Source organism: Lissotriton vulgaris, chromosome 2_1, assembly GCF_964263255.1.
Source record: "Lissotriton vulgaris chromosome 2_1, aLisVul1.2, whole genome shotgun sequence".
NCBI classification, from domain to species: Eukaryota; Metazoa; Chordata; class Amphibia; order Caudata; family Salamandridae; genus Lissotriton; species Lissotriton vulgaris.
This window is the reverse complement of record NC_141687.1, coordinates 830,136,028-830,157,949: the sequence shown is the minus strand read 5'-3', so window position 1 is coordinate 830,157,949 and position 21,922 is coordinate 830,136,028. Positions and strand designations below refer to the sequence as shown.

Below are 21,922 nucleotides of genomic sequence, written 5' to 3'. Positions count from 1 at the left end.
AAAAAAGAATGTTTATAAATGTGCATGGGTGGGGCAAACCCGGTGATCGTGAGCAAGGTGGCGACACACCGAAACGCGTAGATCAAGTGCGCTATTTGCCCTGTGTTTATTTAAAAAATAAAAGGAGATTGCTGTTAAAACTCCAGTTGGTTGTGCGACCCGTTGTTTCCCTCTTGGGAAAAGTTGTGGAGAGATTGAGCGGGGTGGTTCAGCCGCAGGACAACGCACATGCATGAGCGCTGCGCAAATCCCGAGCAGGAACTGTTGTGGAGGTGATAAATGTGAACAAACGTCATACGATGTGCTTGCACTAAATTAAAACGATTTGCACTGAATTAGACCGTGTCTGCGTCTGTCTATGAAGCGGGAGGGACGCCTCGCCCTGTGGAGATCTATCGCTGATTCTTTGGAGATATATATATATATATATATATATATATATATATATATATATATATATATATATATATATATATATATATTTTTTTTTCTCATATCGCTGTACACACTTGGTTGGATATAGAGTGCTGATATGCATTTATATGCAGAGTTTGCACAGTTAATTTTATTTAAATTGATATTTGCACATTGAATCAAGCCCATTTGGGCTCGATTATCCTAGTAATTGCAGTAACATGGAAGATTAGGACTTAATGATTGATGTAGGGCAAGAAAATCAAAATGGGTCCCTTTAATCTCATAGTAGAGCAAGGCGTATGGTCAGTAGTTAATCGGTGCGATAGGATTTGGCATGTATATAGAATTTTAGTAAAATTAATACTCCAGGTTTTTAGAATTTATTCAGGAAATCAATTCTTATCATGCTTTTACATTTAGTACTGTTTTTTAACCATTCACCGTAGCTCTATTTAAAATTTAATATTGTATTTTACATGCATTATGAAATCGTGTTGTATGGCATTCTGAACTATGGATGTTTTTTTAACTGCAAGCAGGGAGACAATAGTCTGTCCTCTAGGTCTATGTTTACCTATCAGCACTCGTTCACTTTAAAAAGGTCACCTTACCTTCTCAGCGTTTGTCATGTGATCAAGGCCCCATCGCGGGCTGAAACGCGTCATGGTCGACTTGGTGTTTGGGCTCCAATAAAGAATTATTTGCACCAATCAAGGGTTCGTCTCGTCTTTGCAGGATTGCATTTTGAAGACATTGTATGATATAGATATAAATTATACGGAAGGTGCAACAGCCAGCCAAAAAGAACCGGACATGGCTAACTCTGGAGTATCCTCTAGTAACATCCAGTTAAGAGAACCAAGCCCCTTTAAACCAGTCTCGAAGTTAGTCCCACCATCTAACACGGACGCCATTGATGTTTTTCATGACAAGGTCATGTTGGACCTGCGGAACTTAAAAGAGTATCCAGCAGAGAACCATAGATCCACGTGGAACCTGACATTTCAACAAAGGAAAGCAATAAAGGATCTGGCAGCTGATAAGAGCATTGTAATAAAACCCTCCAACAAGGGCGGCAATGTAGTTTTGCAAACTCGTAAAAACTATTGCTTTGAAGCACTTCTCCAACTCAGCAATCGTGACAATTATACACCGATTGCTATGAAAGAATATCTGGAGTGTATCACTCAATATGAAAAACTGATACACAAATGGCACACAAGAGGAATGCTGTCAGTTGAAGAACTCAAATTCCTGTCAGTTTGTAATCCTAAGATACCCACCTTCTACCACCTGACGAAGGTGCACAAAGACTCGGAAAAACCGCCAGGCAGTCCAATAATTTCATCTGTTGGAGGCCTTTTGGAGAACATGTCTAAATTCATAGACTTTGATCTCTTTCCATTTGTGAAGGAAATGACGTCTTATACGAGAGACACTAAGGACTTCCTACATTATGTTGATGGGAGCCCATTGGAATCAGATTACCTAATGGTGACTTTAGATATAGCCAGCTTATATACAAGCATTTCACATGAACAAGGCTTGGATGTAATCAACCAGGTGTTGCAACAAAGATCAGCAGAATATAGAGAGCACAGTGAAATGCTCATTGACTTTCTTAGTTTCTGCTTGTTTAACAAAATTTTCATTTTTCAGGACCAGATCTACCGACAAAAACGGGGGACGGCGATGGGAGCCTGCTTCGCCCCCAGCTACGCGAATCTTTACGTCGGCTGGTGGGAGAAGTAGGCGGCCTGGTCCGACTCCTGCGGCCATTGGGTCAACAAGACCATAATTTGGAGGCGTTACATTGATGACCTCTTTCTGGTCTGGATAGGGAGTACACAGTCAGTTGAAGATTATATCAAACATCTTAACAGCAATAACCTTAACTTGAAATTCTCAGGTGAAATTAGCAACACTGAGGTGAATTATTTAGACGCAAGAGTATTCATAACAGATGGCAAGTTACAGCGGCTCTCTTTAGGTAACCCACAGCGGCCAACTCAGTGCTCCATGCACGCAGCAGTCACCCCACAAGCCTTAAGAACAGTATACCCTATGGGGAACTTTTGCGTATCAAACGCAACAGCTCCCGTCCTGAAGACTATAATGAAATGGGGCTGGCTAGCCTCGATAGATTCAGGGCACGAGGCTACAAAGATCGGGTACTGAGCGAAGCATGGAAGAAAGCTGAGGTTCAGAGTAGAACTGACTTGATTAAAGAGATTCCTAAAATAGATAAAAACACAGGTACCAGCAATCTGAGGCTCATCACAAATTTTTGCAACGCAGCAAAGAGCCTCAAAAAGATTATGTACTCTAATTGGAGTATCTTGAAGTCTGACCCTGTCATTGGACGTGACATTCCTGCCCAACCATCTATAACATTTCGTAAAACCAAGTCACTCAAAGATCATTTGGTACAGAGCCATTTGCCCACTGCTGCCAGAGGCATACAAGATATAGGTGGGTTCTATCCTTGCAATAAGTGCAAGGCATGTGCGGGTAGCAAGAAAGTTGTCAGCTATTCCGTACCAGGGAAGCATGATCCAGTTGCCATCAAGAAATGTATGAATTGTTTGACACCATTTGTGGTCTACTGCCATACTTGCCCGTGCGGACTTAAATATATAGGGAGCACAATACACCCTGCTAAAATCCGCATTCTAGAACATCAGAGGGCAATACAAAACAACGATAGTAATTATCCAGTAGCCCGTCATTTTTTAATTCACCACAACAGTGACTGTAAACTCTTGACTTATTTCTGCCTTGATCATGTGCCTCGAGATCCAAGATGGGGAGATAGAGCCAAATGCTTAAGGAGACTAGAGTCGCGATATATCATTGATTTAGCAACTAAAAAACCTTTGGGACTCAACATGGGGGAGGAATTGAAAGTACACCTGTAAATACTGTATATAATATTTGTCTTTATTCACAATTTTTTGCTGCACTATGAAACTTCAGGCGTAAATCGATGTTACATGTATTGTCTTTAAGGGTGCCTTTGCTTTATTTAATCACAGTAATAATTTTCCAATTGAGTACAGTTTTACTGGTGGATAACAACATCTGTGCGGTTCATGTGACTTTGAATGACATTTTCTACCGCAGCACCAGTTTAACAAAAGCCCATTCGAGGGCTAAATTCATTGAAAATGTACATACTTTATTTAGTGTGTAACTTTCTTTCATCGCTTCGATATTTATGTGTTGCCCGATTCTAAAATGGTGCTTGCATGGGACAGATCCCGCGAGACTTTGTGCAGCAACAGTCATTTAATTATGTTTATATACTGTAGCGTCATGGCGGCCGCCTGATACTGACGAAGGCGTACCTCCGAAAAAAGTCTATTCTTTTGATTTCTGTGCAATAAATCCGACTTGGATTTGAACCTTCCGCAAGTCAATCTCTATGGGCATCTGATAGATATATATATATATATTCACTGAAAAAAACATAGGTTATAGACCATATATAGTTAGGGATTAGCATTCACAAAACCTTATTTTACTCGCACAAAACCAATGAAATTCCATATATAGTTAGTTGCACTAACTATATATTTCGCGCACCCGCAATCCACTGCTGATGATGTCACATATTACATCATTTATGACATGGTCAGTGACATCACTGATGACATCACTGATGACATCATCCAGTGACTGTGTGTTTCTGTAAAGTTTAAATAGGTTTTACATATTGAAGAATGAGTGGATGTATAAGTGTCTGGATGAAGGATTTAGTAGGTGCGTGACTGACTGTATGAGTGAGTGAATAAATGTGTCTTACTAAATGCATGGGTTAGTGACTAAACTGTCTGACTGAGTGTGTGGGGGTGGCTGGGAGGTGTGTGACTCTGTGCAGAGATGTGTGAGCAGTTGATTCACTAGGTGTATGAGTTCAAGAGTGCATGTGGAAACAGCTGCATGGGCGGTTGACTGTGTGCATGAGTGTATTGATGAGTGAATGGATATCTGAATGCTACATGTCATAGTAAGTACATATGTAAAACACAGTACATGTGAGAGTTGGCATATATAAATAACTGTGCATGAGAGCCAGTGAATGTGTGAGTGACTGTAAGGATCATTGTGAACTTGTATCAGGGATTGTATAAGAGAGTAAATATGTGTTACTATATGTTTGAATAAGTAAGGTGTGTATAACTGTATAGTTGAGAAAATGGAGGTGAGATTGTTTCTTTGCATGACTGACTAGGTGTGTGAGTAACTCCATGGATGAGTGACAGTGTGTGAGTGTCTGTATACACTAAGTGTATCTAAGGTTATATTAGAGTCTGAAGAGGTTCATTGTATTAGCACAAGAATGATGTCATCAGTGATGTGATCAATGATGTCAAATGAGATGTCATTTGAGATGTCATCAGTGATGTCACTGACCATGTCATGAATTATGCAATATGTGACATCATCAGCAGTGGATTGCGGGTGCGCGAAATATATAGTTAGTGCAACTAACTATATATGGAATTTCATTGGTTTTGTGCAAGTAAAATAAGGTTTGTGAATGCTAATCCCTAACTATATATGGTCTATAACCTATGGTTTTTTTCAGTGAATTTTCAAGGTTTTGTAAATGCTAATTCCTAACTATATATGGTCTATAACCCATGGTTTTTTCAGTGAATTTCAATGGTTTTTTAATAGCAAATATCAAAAGCTTTTTTGTGGAAAATGACTAAAATAAACCCTGACCTCATAATAGTGCACTGTGGAGGAAATGATTTGGGCACTTTGACTGGGGTAGGTCTGGAAATGCTCTTAAAGGACACCTTTGAGCAATTGATGGCACTTTTTCCTCAAACTGCCTTGGTATATTCCAATATATGCCAAAGACAAAAATGGAGGTGGTCCAATCAATTTTGTCGACAAATTGAGAAATCGAGGAAGCATGTAAATAAGTCTGTTTCAGCTTACATGAGAGACCATGGAATGGGCTGCATCTACAACAATAACTTGCGTTACTACATGCAAGATATCTACAGAGGAGATGGCGTGCACTTCTCAGATGAGGGGAACAGAGTTTTCATACAAAATTTAAGACTGTGTATTGGTACCTACTTATAAGTACCTAGAACTTACACAGAACCCAAAAGCTCTTTTCAGAGCTACCTTAACTATAATTACTCTTCAAAAATTTCGAATGTACCTTTTTTCACTAATTTTCACTTATGTTCGCTTCCCGGTTCGCGTACCGGCAGCTAACCGCGCGAAAAATCAAAAAAATAAAAATAAATTTCTCGCACATATGGGACTCCTCAGCCACCCTCAGAAAACCTAGGGGTTCAGGATACATCTACCGTGCCCCCTTCTACCCATTCTGAACATTATTTACCCTCCATCTTGTATCTCAATTCTACCGAAACACAAAATGGAGGACTCCCGTAACGCTGCAGGTTCGCGTACCGGGGCACGCACTGAGAAGCGCTCGCTTAAAAAAGGTGGGAAAGTAATTTACAGAAAAACCACTGGAGACACTTTCACCAAATATACATTAGCTCATACTACATACCAATCCCTACCATTTTCACAAATTTGGTTGGAATTCCATTTAGCCATTTAGCATGTAGACCTCTCTAAATTCCCTGAGGTAAATTACTTTACAAAACACATCTGAAGTGTTGGAATTGACAACCAATTAAAATGCTACTTTCATTTTCTACTTTTTTTTTACCTGACATTTGATTGATTATGTACCTGAATATATATATAAAGAAAGAGAACAACACAGCCATTTTGACTACTACTTCCTGAAGTACATTGCAAGAACATTTTCACTGACAACTTAAACTTGTTTTTAAAAGGTAAGATGTTATTTTATAAATTTGACCGGAGAACTATGTTATGCAATTTAAATTAATTTGGAAAACATTTTCAGATAGTTATATACTATCCCTCTGTAAGAGTTAGACATTGAGAAAGGCTTGTTTATTATAGTTATGGATTGATTTACGTTTGTGTTATAATTATGAATTTACTTAGGCTTTTTCGCAGGCACTTTTTAATAGTACTACTTCACGCCTGAAACCATACAGTGCCCATAGATAACTTCTCTGTTATAAACTCACAAGTACCTGTCTGAACTTAAACCCAACATTGCCCTATCTCTACTGATATATTTATTTTTTATGCAAATTTCAGCACAAAAATGGAAGGAGAACAGAACGTTTCCTTTGAAATTGCCCTAGAGATGAACAATGAGGAAATCATTGAATGCATTGACTTGGAATTCATGGACGAATCACGAGACCAAGAACTTCTACAATGTGTAGAATCTGTGGATTTGTTACTTCATTATGAGGACGATAAAATGTGGGAAGTTATGTTCACTCAACAAGAGGACATTTCGGACAGTCAAATGTTAGACAGTCTATTACATTTTGAAAGAATCAGAAAAATAAATTTATATTTAATAATCAAAAATTGTTCGAGTCTTTAATCATTTTTATATGTAATTCATAAACTAGTACCAAATTGATTATAATGTAAAGTCAGACTTATAGTATACTGTGCAACTTTTTTATGTTACACAATAATTTTGCTCATAGTTACTTCCTTTCTCCAACTATATTATCTCCATTGTGTATTTAACATCTCTTTATCATCTCCTGCCTCCATATTGTTTCTACTTTCCTGACACTCTATGGTATGAATTCCATATTCCAGAATAACTTCTGAAACAACATGCAAGATATCTACAAAGGAGACGGTGTATATTAATTTTTTGACTCTGCATTGGTACCTACATATTGCTACTTAAATAAAAAAAAATTTAAAAAAAACAACAAAACGAACAATCAATAAACATACAATATTTAAAAAGTCTATCATTCTTGTTTCCTCATAGTACGCTCCCCGGACCGCTTTCCGGTGCGCGTACCGGGCGCACCCCACACAAAAAAAACGTTTTTTGGGTTTTTTTGCCCCGCGGGGCTCTTTTAAAGCCTCCACATCAAACCTAGGGGGTCAGGGAGGATCTACCATGCCCCCTTATGGTCATTTCCCCCTTAGTTTTGGCCTCCTCTTGTCTCTCGATCCTACCGAGAGACAAGATGGCGGCCGCTCCGGACTGTTTAGAATGTTGACAGACACCGGAGAGCCAATCAGCTTCGCGAAGTTCCGTTACGCGTCAAGTACGCGAACCGGAGCGCTGTCACAGATAAATATATTTTTTTGAACGTTAATTTATCAAAATCCACTGGAGCACATATATTGAGACCTAGCAAAGGCACATCGGGCTAACAGTCCCTACAATTTTGCCAAGTTTCGTGCAAATCCATTTAGCCGTTCGAGCTAAAAGTGAGGCCAACCGCCCTATGGAAATTAACATGGGAAAAACGCGTTTTGGGACCCCCCTTTTTTCTCGGCCCCCCCTTGACGAACCCCCCCCCCCAAATTTTCAGGGGCTGCTCAGAAACAAAATGTGCCATTTTCCTGAAAATTTCAGCCAATTCCGTCCACAAACGCCAAAGTTATTAGACATAGAATTTTCAAAAATCCCATAGAGAAAAAATCCTAACTATATATACCTACTGGCGACCGCCAGTAGGATGGAGATTATATATATATATATATTTCCAAGTTCCAAAATAAACAGTGCTCTCAGCTCACAAAACAACGCAACTCCACAGCTTCTCCAAGCCGAAACTTGTTGTTAGGTGAATAAACACTCTTGGAGAAGCTGTGGAGTTGCGTTGTTTTGTGAGCTGAGAGCACTGTTTTATTTTGGAACTTTGAAATTGTGCTAAAACCGGCGTGCTCGGCCGGCATCGGTGCCACCTCCCTCGGGGCCGCAGGCAGCACATCTGAGCGGACTTTGTAAATATATATATATATATATATATATATATATATATACACATATATATACATACACACATACACACATTTATATATATATCCCAAAGTTCGCCCAACAGAATGAAGCCACACTCACTTGCAGGTAGGTAAACAGCCTTTATTCGAACAAACGGCAGCCTCACAACCAGTCCTTTCTGTCCTTGTGGCAAACGCGTTTCGGAGAATTCTCTCTCCTTCCAGGGCCAAGGTGAGCAGGAGCATTCAGTTGCGTTACATCAGACCACTGCATGCTTACAATTTAGTGGCTTCTGGTGTGCAAACTTTGGGATATATATATATATATATATATATATATACATACACACACACATATATATACACATACACACACACCCCCACATATACACACCCACATATACACACCCACATATATGTACACACATATATACACACACACTTACATATTTATACATATACATTTGCACTTTAAATGATAGGGATTTTAGCCCATTCATATTAGGTTTACGGTCCGCTCTAGTTTCGGCTGAATTGTTTTTTATCAAACCCAGCTGCTACTAGTATGCATTGTAAACAGAACTAAATATAAATATTTAGAAGATGTCAAAGTTATATTTGCACTATATGATGGTTTGCACTTTATTTCATGCAATGACATACCTTGGTATGGCTTAGTATAGTCAACCCATTCAGGCGTCAAATCATTAGAGCCAAATGCAATGAGCATGTTTTAAAACTCCAAGTAGGGGAATTTTTAAGGCATGTTATACTATCAATTTGTATTGATTACACAAGTGCATGTTTCATGGTAATCTGTACAGCTCATGAGCACTTTGTTCATATGTAATCGTGCTCTGGCAATTTAGTAGGTTTGCGTTTGGATAGTAACATTTTATTTTTTATGTTTAAAGCGACTTATAGAGGCATTTAAGCCATAATTATACTTAGCGGCAATGTGGGATCTAGCATTCTAACAAGCAGCTTGTCGCCATCATGCACTTGTTTCGGTCTGTAGTCTCGTGATAGCTATGTGACTGATTAATGATGTGGTTATGTGTTCACTAACATTTCAATGATATCACATACTATCTCAGGGATATTGCATCAGTTGCATACAGTGAAAGGGATTTTTCAATGTATTAGTCAACTCATTGCTTGTTTATACCAACATGAGCAACAACTACTGCATTTAACTGTAATATCTAGCAGTAATGCAGCACTTTTATGTTACTAGTCAAGGGCGGTTGTCAATTTGGTCAAACTGCGGTCAAATCTTTCTTCCATATCTGTTATTTTGGTAATTGCGGGGTCTGAATAAACAATGCACTTTCCCTTTAAATCCCCACACTGTGATTGAATTCGCTGTCTTGTGAGCCGAAACTTCATACGACTGGTTCTGCAAATTTAATTAAAATTGCACTTACCTTGAGGTCCGTGTCCGAAGTTTTTTTCCAGCTGGGCAGGCCTTGCAGTTTGCTGAATTGTACTCTGCATACTGGATACTAAATATATATTATGTAATATATACTATTGAACAATACCTTAATGAAATAAATGGCGTAGAACTGCTTGTCCCACTGCTGCCTGCGTCATTTCGCCATGCTGTATCTAGACAATAGTGTCTAGTAAAAGTGTGCACATTCTTCCACATTACTGCTCTGCAAATGTCTGGCAGTGACACTCCTGCAAATAGGGCCATAGAAGTTGGCATCTTTCGGGTGGAATGTGCATGTACTCTGGATTGAAGAGGATTACCGGCTTTGTCATGGCACACAGATAGCCGAAGAAATCCATCTAGAAATACTAGATCTGGATAGTGCCAAACCTTTTGACCAGAAAATGCTACAAAAAGTTGGTTTGATTTTCTGAATGACTTTGTTCGGTCAATGTAGAACTTTAGACACTTTTTGACGTCCAGAGAATGTAGAGATCGTTCCGCAGACAACGAAGGATCTTTTAAAAAAAAGTAGGTAACACCACAGGTTCGTTAAGATGAAATATGGAGGGAACTTTAGGAATGAACTTTGGATTTGTCCTCAAGATAACCTGGTCAGGTCGAAATTGGAGAAAAGGTTCAGAAATCAAGAAAGCCTGAATTTCGCTCACTCTCCTTGCTGAAGTGAGAGCTAAAAGTATGGCCGTCTTCCATGAAAGAAATTGTAAATCCGTTTTATGTATGGGTTTGGAAGGAGACTTCATAAGCTGTGCCAGAACTGTATTAAGCTGCCAAGAGACTGTTGGACGGTGAACTGGGGGAAACGTCCTGAAAAGTCCCTTGAGAAATTCTTTTATCACTCTTTGAGACCCGAGAGATGGATGGTTAGGATCTCTTCTATATCTGGAGATAGCTGCCAAATGTACCTTTATAGAAGCATGTGAAGGATTTGCTTTAGCCAAATGCCAAAGATATGGCAGGATTTGATCTGAAGAGATATTAAAGGGATGAAGATTTTGAAAAGCGTACCATTGACAAAACCTCCTCCATTGTGCCATATAGTTCTTGTTTGTAGAGATTACCCGTGATTTGGAGAGAATATCTCGGCATTCCTGAGAAATATTCCCAAAAATTAAAACTGATGCTCTTGAGGTTCCATGCCGATAAATTAAGCGATTTCAAATTTGGATGGAGAATTTGACCTTTGCTCATGGAAATCAGGTTCTGAGAGAATGGGAACTATACCCTGGGTGCCACTGACAGCTTGAGAAGATCGGAGAACCAAGCTGGTCTCAGCCATGCTGGAGCTATGAGAATTAAGTGGCACGGCTCAGATTTCATTTTCCGAATAACTTTCGAAATTAGAGGGAATGGAGGAAATGCATATGCGAACATCCTTGTCCAGCACATTTGAAGTGCATTTTCCCACAATCCTTTCTGATGGAATCTGCTTGCGAAGTGCTTGCATTTTGAGTTGTGAACTGTCGCGAAAGATCCAGTGATGGGGTTCCCCATAGGCGAAAGACTTGGGAGAAGTTGACCTTGAAGTAATTCCCACTCGTGAGAAACATTTGGAGATCGGCTGAGGGCATCTGCTCTTAAGTTGTCTACCCCCGGAATGTGCTGAACTTGCAGCGAGATGTTGTGGAGTAGCAACCACCTCCAAATCTCTTGTGCTTGTTTTGAGAGTAGTTCCGGCCTTGTACCCCCTTGTTTCAGTAGGTAAAACATGGTAGTCGCACAGGGGGTCCTGACCAGAACTGTGGAACCTCTGATCCTGAGTAGAAACGCCTGTAATCCCAAGAACACTGCCTTTAACTCTAGTAGGTTGATGTGAAGAGGAGTTTCTTTTTCTGACCAATGACCTTGTATTTCTAATTCTTGGAGATGTCCCCCCCCAACCTTGCAGAAATGCTTCCGTCATCATTACATAACTAACGCTGAGGTTCGAATAGCAGGCCTTTTGTTAAGTGTTTTCCGATTGTCCACCATGACAGGGCCTTTTTCACCAGATGAGATAGACAGACACCCGGTCTTCGAAGAATCCTTGAAATTGAATCCACTGTTTGTCCAGAAGCTCTTGAAGAGGCCTCATGTGCAGCCTCCTATTGGGGAGCAAGGGGATACAAGATGATATCATCACCAATAATGACTTTTAGATTCTCACCGAAGTGAACATTTTTGTTTAAGATGAGAAGTCAGATTTATTATCTTCTGTACACGTTCCTCTAATGGATAAGATTTCGCTTCGCTTGTGCGGAGCATGGCTCCCAGAAACTGAAGATATTACAATGGGATAAGACATGACTGTTCCAGATTGACTTTTAGACCCAGACGACTGAAGAGTTCCATGCAACACTGCAGAGACAGCTGTGTTTCCTGAAGCGAAGCACCTTTTATGAGCCAGTCGTCTAGATATGGGAAGATTTGGAGGCCTTGAAGCCTTAAGTGAGCTGCCACTGGCGCCATACACTTCGTAAAAACCCTTGGGGCCGATTTCAGAACGAATGGCAAGACTGTTTTTTTTTATGGATCGGGATGTGAAAATAAGCATCTAAGATGTCCAGGGATGCCAAGTAGTCTCCTTTACAGAGAAGGAGGAGAATTTCCTGAAGGGATAACATGCGAAAAGATATCTTTTTGATGAATGTGTTCAAATTTCTCAGGTCCATTACCGGTCTCCATTTCCCCATAAGTTTTTTCTTTATTAGAAAGAAATGCGAATAAAAGCCTTTCCCTCGTTGAAGACGTGGAACTTCTTCTATTGCCTCCTTTTGCAAGAGAGATAAAATTTCCGCTTTGAGAGCGGACAGGTGCTGTTGCTTTCTGAGAATAGGAGGTTGATTTGGAGGCTTCTGTATAAATTCCAGGGTATAGCCCTGATGAATTATGTCCAATACCCATTTGTCTGTTGTAACTGACTTCCATTCTTGATACAATTGAGCCAGATAATGGTTGTTGGAGCTTGAACAAGTGGCGGGCGATGTGTTGAAGTCACTGTCTTCTATTAGGCTGTTGAGACTTGCCTCTTGCCGAAGATTTTCCTTTAGACTGTTGCTGACACTAGGTACCCGAGGATCAAAACTGCTGTCCACATTAAAACTGACGAAGGCCCTGCTGATTGTAAGGCTGATATCTGCCAGATTGATATGTTGGTCTTTGAGAAGACTGTCCTCTCGACCCTCTCCTTCGAAAGGACTGAAACCTGCCCTGTTGCAGAGAGCCAATGCACGCGCGGTGTCTGTTTCAGCCTTGAAGGGCCTCATCGATGTGCTTTCCGAACAGATTTTCTCCGTCAAACGACATTTCAATTATCTTCGCTTGGACTTCTGGTCTAAACTAAGTGGCTTTAAGCCATCCCTGTCTTCGCAGCTCCACCACCGCTGCCATTTGACGAAATGATTGGGAAGAATTATCCATTGCTATATCTATAGACACAGATGCAGCTCTGGAGCCATCCTGGATTATAGCAGCTGCCTCTTCCTCTTTATCCTCTGGCAAATGTGACAACAATGGAGCTATATCTGACCACATTGGACTATTGTATCTACTGAGAAGGGCTAACGCATTTGCAGCTCTAATCGCTACCGCCGCTAACACAGCAAAACACTTTCCTGCTCCATCCATACGTCTTCCCTCCTTGTCCGTAGGAATTGCAGTTGTTGAGACTGGATTCTTTGAATTGCGTTGTGCTGCCTGCATCACCACTGACTCTGGCCATGGATGCCCAATTAAACACGAAGGAGAGTATTCTGGTGCCCTATACTTTAGGTTTCGCCTCGCCGAAAGCTGCGCAGCAGACTTTCGCGCAGGGTGAAATCTTTTGATTTACAGTATGGATGTTTGTCCCGCCTCTGTTTCCCAATGGCTAGCTCCATAAATGGAGGCAGGCCATTGGAAAACAGGCGTCCGTCATTCTGCGAGGCGACTCATGGGCGTTCCTGAGATTTTTTCTCATCCAGCCCCTTTTAGGACGTCAGTGCGGCGGTGGGCGGGGTTTATTTTTTTGTTCCTCCATGTTTCTTTTGGTTATTCCGCAGCCGACCGCCACCGGAAGTCAAGGTCCAGGTGAATGCTTTTGATTGTGGCTGTTCCCGCCGCGCCCCCCCCCCTGCTGTCCGTCTTCCTGTTCCTGCCCCCCTCCCGCTGTTCGTGTTCCCGCCCCCCTCCCGCTGTTCGTGTTCCGGCCCCCCCTCCCGCTGTTCGTGTTCCCGCCCCCCCTCCCGCTGTCCGTGTGCCCGTTCCATCCTCCCATCCCCCTGCTGTCTGTGTCTCCGGCCTGTGGAAACCTCACGCACGTTCTTTCTGTGCCCAGCTATCGCTGGCTCCATATGGCTTTGATTCGAAGTGAGTGCTGCAGAAGTGAGGGGGCGCGGTGGCGTCTTGGTGGTGACCCGCGCCTATTTAGCCAGGCTAGGGTTACCTTCGCAGCGGCCCCCATTCTGTATAAGTACATTGGTGCATATGTACGTTTTTTTTTACTCCAGTTGGGTGTGTGGTGTTGGGGGGTGCCTTGTTTATATTTGGCAGCGTGGTGTGCACTTCCTCACCTGCGGCTGCGTTGCTGGCACCCCGACTTCATCAAACCCCATCAAAAGGGCAGAAAGCCTTCGCCTCGTGCCCCTCTCACCCTGTGGGCAAAGGATCTCTCCTCACCTGGCTCTGCCCGGGTCTGGCTCTCACCTCTCTGGTTACCGCTGCTCCCCTATGGTCACTACTCCCTCATGGGGGCCGTCCCGCTGACGCGCTGTACATCGATGTGTGGCAGGCACCTCACTTCTAGAAAGCAGTCTCTACCCTTCACGCTGCTTGTCTCTCTTGTCAGTCTCATCTGTTTGTCTCCTCTCATGGTTCCCGTAGTCTCATTCACCTTTCTTAGGTGTTCCTTGTCTCTCGTTCTGTACTATAAATTTGTGGAAGTATCTTTACTCTCCCTATATCTTAGGTTTCCTCTTTTTCAGCCTCGAAGTTTCCGTCGCTCTTTCTCAAATAGTTGCCTGTTTCTTTCCCTGTCTCTTTTGGCTCTCTCTGCCTCTTTACGCCTCTCTTTCTCTATCTGTTTCTCCACTCTGCTTGCACCGGTCCCTGCACTCACCTGTCCGCTCTTTAGACTCTCTGCCCCAGTTAAGCCTCAGAGTTTGGGCATCACTTCTCTATGCCTCTGCCTCATACTCTGAGCCCTCCCCTCTCGCTCCTTGTGATCCTCTGCCAACTGTTTCACTTTTTATTCCCTCCATTATAACCTTATTCACCCCCCCTCCATCTGCAACATACTCCCTCCCACGCAGCGATTATTCCTTTTGTTTCCACAAAGGAAGTTTTTCAACAGAATATGGATTACTCTGTCCCATGTCCTGTTCGCTTTTCTCTTGGTTCCAGTCTGTCTCTCCTCGGCCACCGTCCCCACCTGCTTGTTGCTGTATCATTTACTGGCTCCTTCCTCTGTGAAAATAAGGCACATGAAAACACACCCAGCAACGGCAGGTCCGGGTGCTCACCCATCGCTACCAGGAAGCGTCCTCCTCCCTGGAGACCGGCTGACTGATTTGCAAGTTAAAGCCACCACCAGCCCACACGGGCTGCGAGAGGCAGTGTTTAAAGGGAACGCTTGGTTCAGTATTCCGAGCCCGGGGTGAAAGCAAAGACGTAACAACAATGAACAACCACCTCGAGAACAACAAAAGCGCCGCTTGCGCATTAAAGGCAGATTGTGAGACAATTCCGAGAAAATCTGAGTAGATCTTAGTGTAAGGGCAAAAGCAGACCCAGTACCACGGGGACGGGCACCATTTATTTAGGCAGGGAGTTAGACGTACTAGAACACCCTGGAAATGTTTATTTTACAGCAAGATCTGTATATTTCGATCTACACTTCTCTATCTTTCCCAGAGTGGGTGACAGTGACTGCAGCTATGGTTCATTGGGAAAACCCAGATTGATGCTATGGTGTTTGCCTGAACCTACACTCTTCAGTTAAGGTTAATTTAAAGTTTCATCATTATTTAAACATATTTGCAGGTTAGTTAAAGTGTGGCAACGTTATTTGGGGAGACTGGGAAGGACATTTCACACCGGAAGTCTCATACAAATTTGTGTTCACCACTATAGCAAAAAAAGGCCGAATGGAACTACACTAAAATTGCAGGTCCTTATTATTGGGTTAATGTAAATTTGAACAGTCGTTTCCTGAACTTTGTGCTACAAAAAAGCGTGGTTCTGCTTTGTAGAGTTACATTTATCTCTATGTGTGGATGGCTCGGTGTGTGGGTGGCTGTGTGTGTGTGTGTGTGTGTGTGTGGGTGCAAATGCAATAGGTCTCACATTTGCGAGAGATTAAGCTATTGGCATTGTAAATGACAATGCCATTTATTTATCGGTTTCTAGATGTTTTCAAAACCAACACATAAATAAAGAATTTGTCATTAACAATGCCAATACCTCTAACTTTTACAAAGGCGAAACCGTTGCATTGTAAATGCTTGTTATCTATCCTAGGCACCGAGGATGCGACGGAAGATGGATTTCTCATCAGTTTCAAACCTTCATTCCAAATGAAGTCTATAATTTGGATTGATTGAATAGATTTACTAGACGCCTTTTTAAAATCATAAAGAAAACATTCTGCTTCTTGGACCTAAAGCGGGAGTTCAAATCTTTTTGAGGCCTTTTCCATAATATCATGGAATCTTCCAGTATCCTGAGGAGGGGAATTTGCTGGAGACGGCGATGGATGAGGCGTAGTAAGGATAATATATTGATCCCATTCTATCCCAACTGGACTTCCCTGAAGAAGTTCCCCTTCTTCTGGTTGATCTCGGTCATGGTCCATTGTATCATCTCTAATTGTATTAACAGGGGGTGATCAAATTTTTTTAATTGAAGGTGTAGGTCGGGGGTTGAGCCACCTGAACTTGAGCTGGACTTGATACAGGCTGTGAGGCTGGAGCGTTAGCCTCTGGGAATAGACTATAGTAGTCGTTAATCATAATGCAAAGATCCGTTACAAGAGAAATTGGCATGGAAACCGTTTCCTCTCTCACCTCCTGCTGTGCTTCCTCCTCCTCCTCATAATCATAAGACTGCTGAAATGACTCCTATCTCTTTTCAGTCACTGGACGGTCCTGAAAAGAAAACACCTGGTACTCATCATAGTCCGTGTCCTGACTTTTTATTTGAAGTTGGGAAGAACTATAAGCCACTCCAGATTCCTCATCCTCTGACTGCATCTCCAGCAGATTTTATGATGGCAGCGGTGAAATCTTAGTCCAGCTAGTAAAATCCGCAGATTTCTTCGCCGTCGACAAGCCCATCGACTGTGAAAAGTACTTTAAAGATGTGGATGACTTAGACTTCAGGAGACTTAAAAGGTGTTGTCAACGGAGCTCCCGTCGACGATGTTCCCATCGTCGAAATTCGAATTATCATCGAAGTGGTCGTCAATGGAGCCGTCGACAAACATGCCGTCGTCAAGGCAGTCGTTAGCGCGGTCGTCGGCAGCGTCAACGCTGATTTTCCTGTCGACTGGACCGTCGACAAACCCTTCTTAGACGATGTTGTGTTAGTCGTTAACGCGGCTGTCGTTGACTATATCATCGGCGGCGGCGGCGTCATCGCCTTTTTCACAGTAGTCAAAGCCGGTGAAGCTCCTACCGTCGACGAAGGAGCAGAAGACACCTCCCTTGACTTTAAGGGGGGTTGAGGTAAAGAAGATTAAGAAGCTTCTTTTTCTTTGGTCTTTTGCTTTTTTGGATCTATTTTTTCCTCATGAGCCGAAGACTTCCTCTTCTTTGATGACTGAAAATCAACCTCTTCCTCAGAGTCTGAATCTGAAGTGGCCGCCTTCTTTTGAAACCATAGTAATAGACGTGCCTCCCTGTCTCAAGGTTTTAGCGGAGAAGGTTCTGCAGTGCTTGCAGTCCTTAGGGACATGTTTAGGGTGGAGGCAGTACAAACAGTCCTTATGTGGAACCTCAGAATATAATCTAGGTTTTCCACAGGATATGCAGGGCCTGAAAAGCCTCTTTTTAGAGCTTTCTGCCATTGTAGGTGAAGTAAGTAACACAGTACCTTAATCCAGTAGAAAGAAACTTTCAGTTGAAAAGGTGAAAAGTTCACAGGAACAAAACGGAGCAGAGCTCATGGAGACTCCTTCTCACATGAAGGCGGTTGGAAAGCTGAGGTATGATGGCTCTGTTCGGAAGTGTGATGTCAAGGCTGGCAGCTGATTGGCTGAGTTTTGGTCCAAATAATGAGGAGGTTTTGCAACCAAATATTTATGGTCCCCTATGGGACTTTCTATGCAGTGTTTTACCCTATGATACTGCTATAGTCATTCTGTTACCGTGATACTCCCACCATGAAGACGGGGAAGATACAAGCATGTGAATCTATAAAAGATTCAATACTGGAGAAATATATTTATACAAACACACACACACATACATATATAAATATATATATATATATATACATATACACACACACATATACATACATACACATACACACATATACAGACAAATACATACATTTCCACACATTTACACAAAAATATTCTCACACACATTTTCTCTCTCTCTCTCCTCACCCCCCGTACGTAGGTGGGAATATTCAACGTTTATGACTTTCATGAGTATTCACCTGGAAGAGAACAAGGATTACATGTAATTGACTTATTCTTTACAATTGTGTTTCCATGAAAAACATTTTAGTGGAAGTAGGCAAACATTTTTCCGGAAGCAGTGTGGGAAGCCGTAACAGGGCAAGTGATCGCAATGACAGTCCAGCTTAACATATTGATAGCCAAGTCATAATACTAATAAACTGCCAAAATAACTAAGGCACTGGAGTATCAACATAAGCAAAGTCGATTACCAAAAAAATGCAGCTAATGATGGTAGCCTTCTTCGACCAGCTCTCGACAATGACAAAATGGCAGAGGATACCAGAATGCATATTAAGCAAAAGTACTAGGTAGGCCTAAATAAGCCTGGGAAGTGTCAGACTGATGGCTATCTGCAGGTTGCTGGTGTACTTGGGCTGGTTCATGGACAGGACAGCAGCCCACACCTTTCCTGTGATGCTTTTCCAGCTGTGGCAGACAGTTCCAGTGATGGTAGGTCTGTGATGTTGCAGGAAGGGTTTGCAGAAACTGATGAGTGCATTGACCCTCTAGGTCATATCTGCTAGCTTGTCAAGTGTCATATTGCTGATTGAGGAGAAAATCAAGTCCAATAGGTGTCCGTCGGTGTGGGTGGGTTTAGTAACGTGCCGGGTGGGTCAAGGTATGCAAGGTTTTTTAGAAGGGTCACAGATTTTGGGTTGGTGAGGTCTTCCAGGTGAAAGTGTGAAGGTGCAGGTGTTGCTGAGAAGCACAAATAAGTTTGTGATGTCGCTGCCGAAATTAGCGCAGGGACGTAGTGGTCTGTGTACGAGGGTTAAGTCCCAATAGAAACTTAACGGTGATGCTTATCTTGAGCAGGAGGTGTTCCATGTAGCTGATTGGGTTGTCCATGAAGGTGGTGTGGCTGGTGGCATCTTTGACTATAATGGCAGGTCTGGAGCATGGTTGTGTATTAGATTCCCCCCATCTCCTAGGCATGTTTGAGGAGCGAGTGTTGAGCAGCATGCATGAGTGTGGAATGTTGTGTAAGCTGGTCAGTGTGCAAGTGGGGGTGCTGCTGGCATGGGAGTGGTGGGTCTGGAGTGTGGAAGAGTGCATAAGAACTTGCAGGAGGTGCATGTGGAGGATCCTTCTGTGTCGAGTGGTGTAGTGTGGCGTGGCAGTTAAGTGGCGAGCGGGAACCAGGTTCATGAGCACAGAGGCACTCTGGAAGGTAGCAGTGGGTATGTGGGCGAACCAGGGTTTCTGGTGCCAGGCACAGTACAGTTGAGTCAGGCTTGCATTTGGCATGCCAGCGGCAGATCTGCATTGCAGCTGCCAATAAGAAAGTACCTGGTAGGGGTCAGGCAGTTGTAGGTTGCCATAGGTAGGGAACTAGTGATGTCACTTCCTGAACAGATGGATGTTGGAAGATCCAGTGATGTCACTTCCTGTGCTAATAGGGAAAATGTGTTCAATAAAGGCTCATCTTTACTCCCTTGCCCAATGAAACTGTGCGCTTCCATTGTATTTTTCTCTACAGTTCCATAAAGGTAGACTCAAACTTAGCTCAAATGAAACAAAGCATTTACAATGTTTACCCATTTCTTGCTGATGCTTCACTTTGAGGTCATCGATTTCTTTGCCCTGCTGCTCTCTAATGCGCTCCACGTCAAACTGGTGCCTGCTCTGCAGGAGGGCCACTTCCTGAGCACGCTTGCCATTCAACATTTCGCGAAGTTCCACTAGCGCAGTTTCACGTTCCTTCTGCAGGTTGGATTGGCTCAGCTCCAGATGTGCTGTATGCATATTGGTCAGACTCAGGCGTACAGCCTCCATCTCCAAATGATGCAACATCTGACAAAGGGAAGAAAACCAGTAAGTAGTACACAGCAAGCTACTTTAGAAGCTTCACAAAAAATTAAGCCAGAGTAGAACACTGCATCTCTGCCTAAACTCACCCATGGAAGGTCAAGTGTGTTAAAATCTCTGCCAGAACTCATGCATGCTTACAGCAACATGAGTAGCGTGCTTTCTAGAGTGAACCTAAGCTTCCATTGTTACAGAGATCCTTGCTCAAGCGCAGGTTGCCGGAGGTAGGGGGATTTCAATCTGTGCCAAATATGATAAGTCCAAGCTTCCCTATAGGTGCAGCAGTGTGCTCCAAATACCGGACTAAGCTCACCTATTCCTGCAACTGTCTGTGGCAAATCGGTCGGAGCTTGCTTCTGCATACAGCAGTGTGCTGCACCTCCGCCTGAATGTGACTCACTTCAGCAAGATTTCTGACCTGTACCAGAGCATGCCACAAGTGCAGTTAACTTTAACAGCTGCTCAAGAACATGCATACATGCAGCAGAGAGGAACTCTACAGCAGTTCACTTCTTTGCTTGTTGCAGGCTGTGCTTAACCTACTTGAGCTCACCTGTGCCTGCAGCAGAGCATGCTGCATCGCTGCCTGGTGCATTTCTTCTGCCTGCTTCTGAAGCTCATCGAAGAGGTGCTGCTGTTCTTTGGAAAGAGCTCCACGAACACCATCCATGTCTTGCTTATGTCTTGCCACAGCCAGCCTCATTTCTCCGTCACACACTTGCTCATGCACCTGAAAAAGAGAAGAATGAAAACTAGGCATTCTCTAAGTTAAAGCAAAGCATACTGAGGATTCTGAACTCTATTGTGAATCCATCTAACCCCTCGCTAAATTTGAAAAATGAACTGTCACAAGGCTTTTCTGTAGGGGGAACTAGTCACTATACAACAGCAGGTTCATTACTAGATCTGATGGAACAAGTGCGACCATATACATCATCGTATTATGTTCAAAGCTTTTTTCATCAGATGCACTCCTAGGTTCTATGTTGTATGGGAGAAGAAGAATCAGTAATTAACAAGCTGCACTGGAATAAAAGTATGTTCATAGCAATTCTCCTACTGTTACTGAGCACTGCTTGTGTGAAGTCCACAACGGTTAGACTGGACACCAAAGCAGGATCAAAGCATGGATCAGGTGGCACAATTTCAAGCTAAACGATCAGATGTGAGGGGTGGACTCTTGTGGCAATTCCACATTTCACGTGCAAAGCCAGCTTTCGAGTTCTACAGCTAAAGAAAGGACAGATAGTTTTACAAAGACTACACTTAAAAACAAAGAAAGTACTGAGCTTAGCTCACAACCCCTGCCTGTGGGCTTTTGGAAAATAAAGCAAAGAACCGGAAAGGTCCTTCAGCAACTTAAATTAAAGCATTGTGGTGCGTGAACTTCAACCATTAATCGTCTTGAAATAAATTATTTAACAGCAGCCCAGAGAATATAAAAAGTCAATAAAAAAATCCCAAATATTATCTAGGCTTCAAATAAGTCCGAACAAATAGGCTGGGGTATACTGCATATCTCCTCAGCTCCAAGTAGATTTTTAGGGGAGTTAGAGTGTGCACTGGGATGAGGAAAGGTAAAAAAATTCCTGCGTGTTTCCTGTATGGGGCACATACAAAGTATAAGTGAATGCGCGAGTTAGTAAAGTTGAAAATACAAAAAAAATAGACAAACAACAAACCATCATTTTATATAAATAGATCTTTTTTCCATCTATGGCCCTTCAAACTATCACTTAAAA

General features: G+C 42.5%; 1 protein-coding gene across 1 annotated transcript in view; it reads right to left on the bottom strand.

Annotated features, from left to right (window-relative positions):
* PCNT (pericentrin) overlaps positions 1-21,922 on the bottom strand; it is a 1,129,672-nt gene that overhangs the window by 946,038 nt on the left and 161,712 nt on the right. Inside the window, exons 6-7 of the mRNA XM_086956243.1 lie at positions 20,734-20,910; positions 19,910-20,165 (exon numbers count right to left, since the gene is read on the bottom strand). Coding sequence (XP_086812369.1) covers positions 19,910-20,165; positions 20,734-20,910 — 433 coding nt within the window. The remainder of the gene's footprint in view (positions 1-19,909; positions 20,166-20,733; positions 20,911-21,922) is intronic.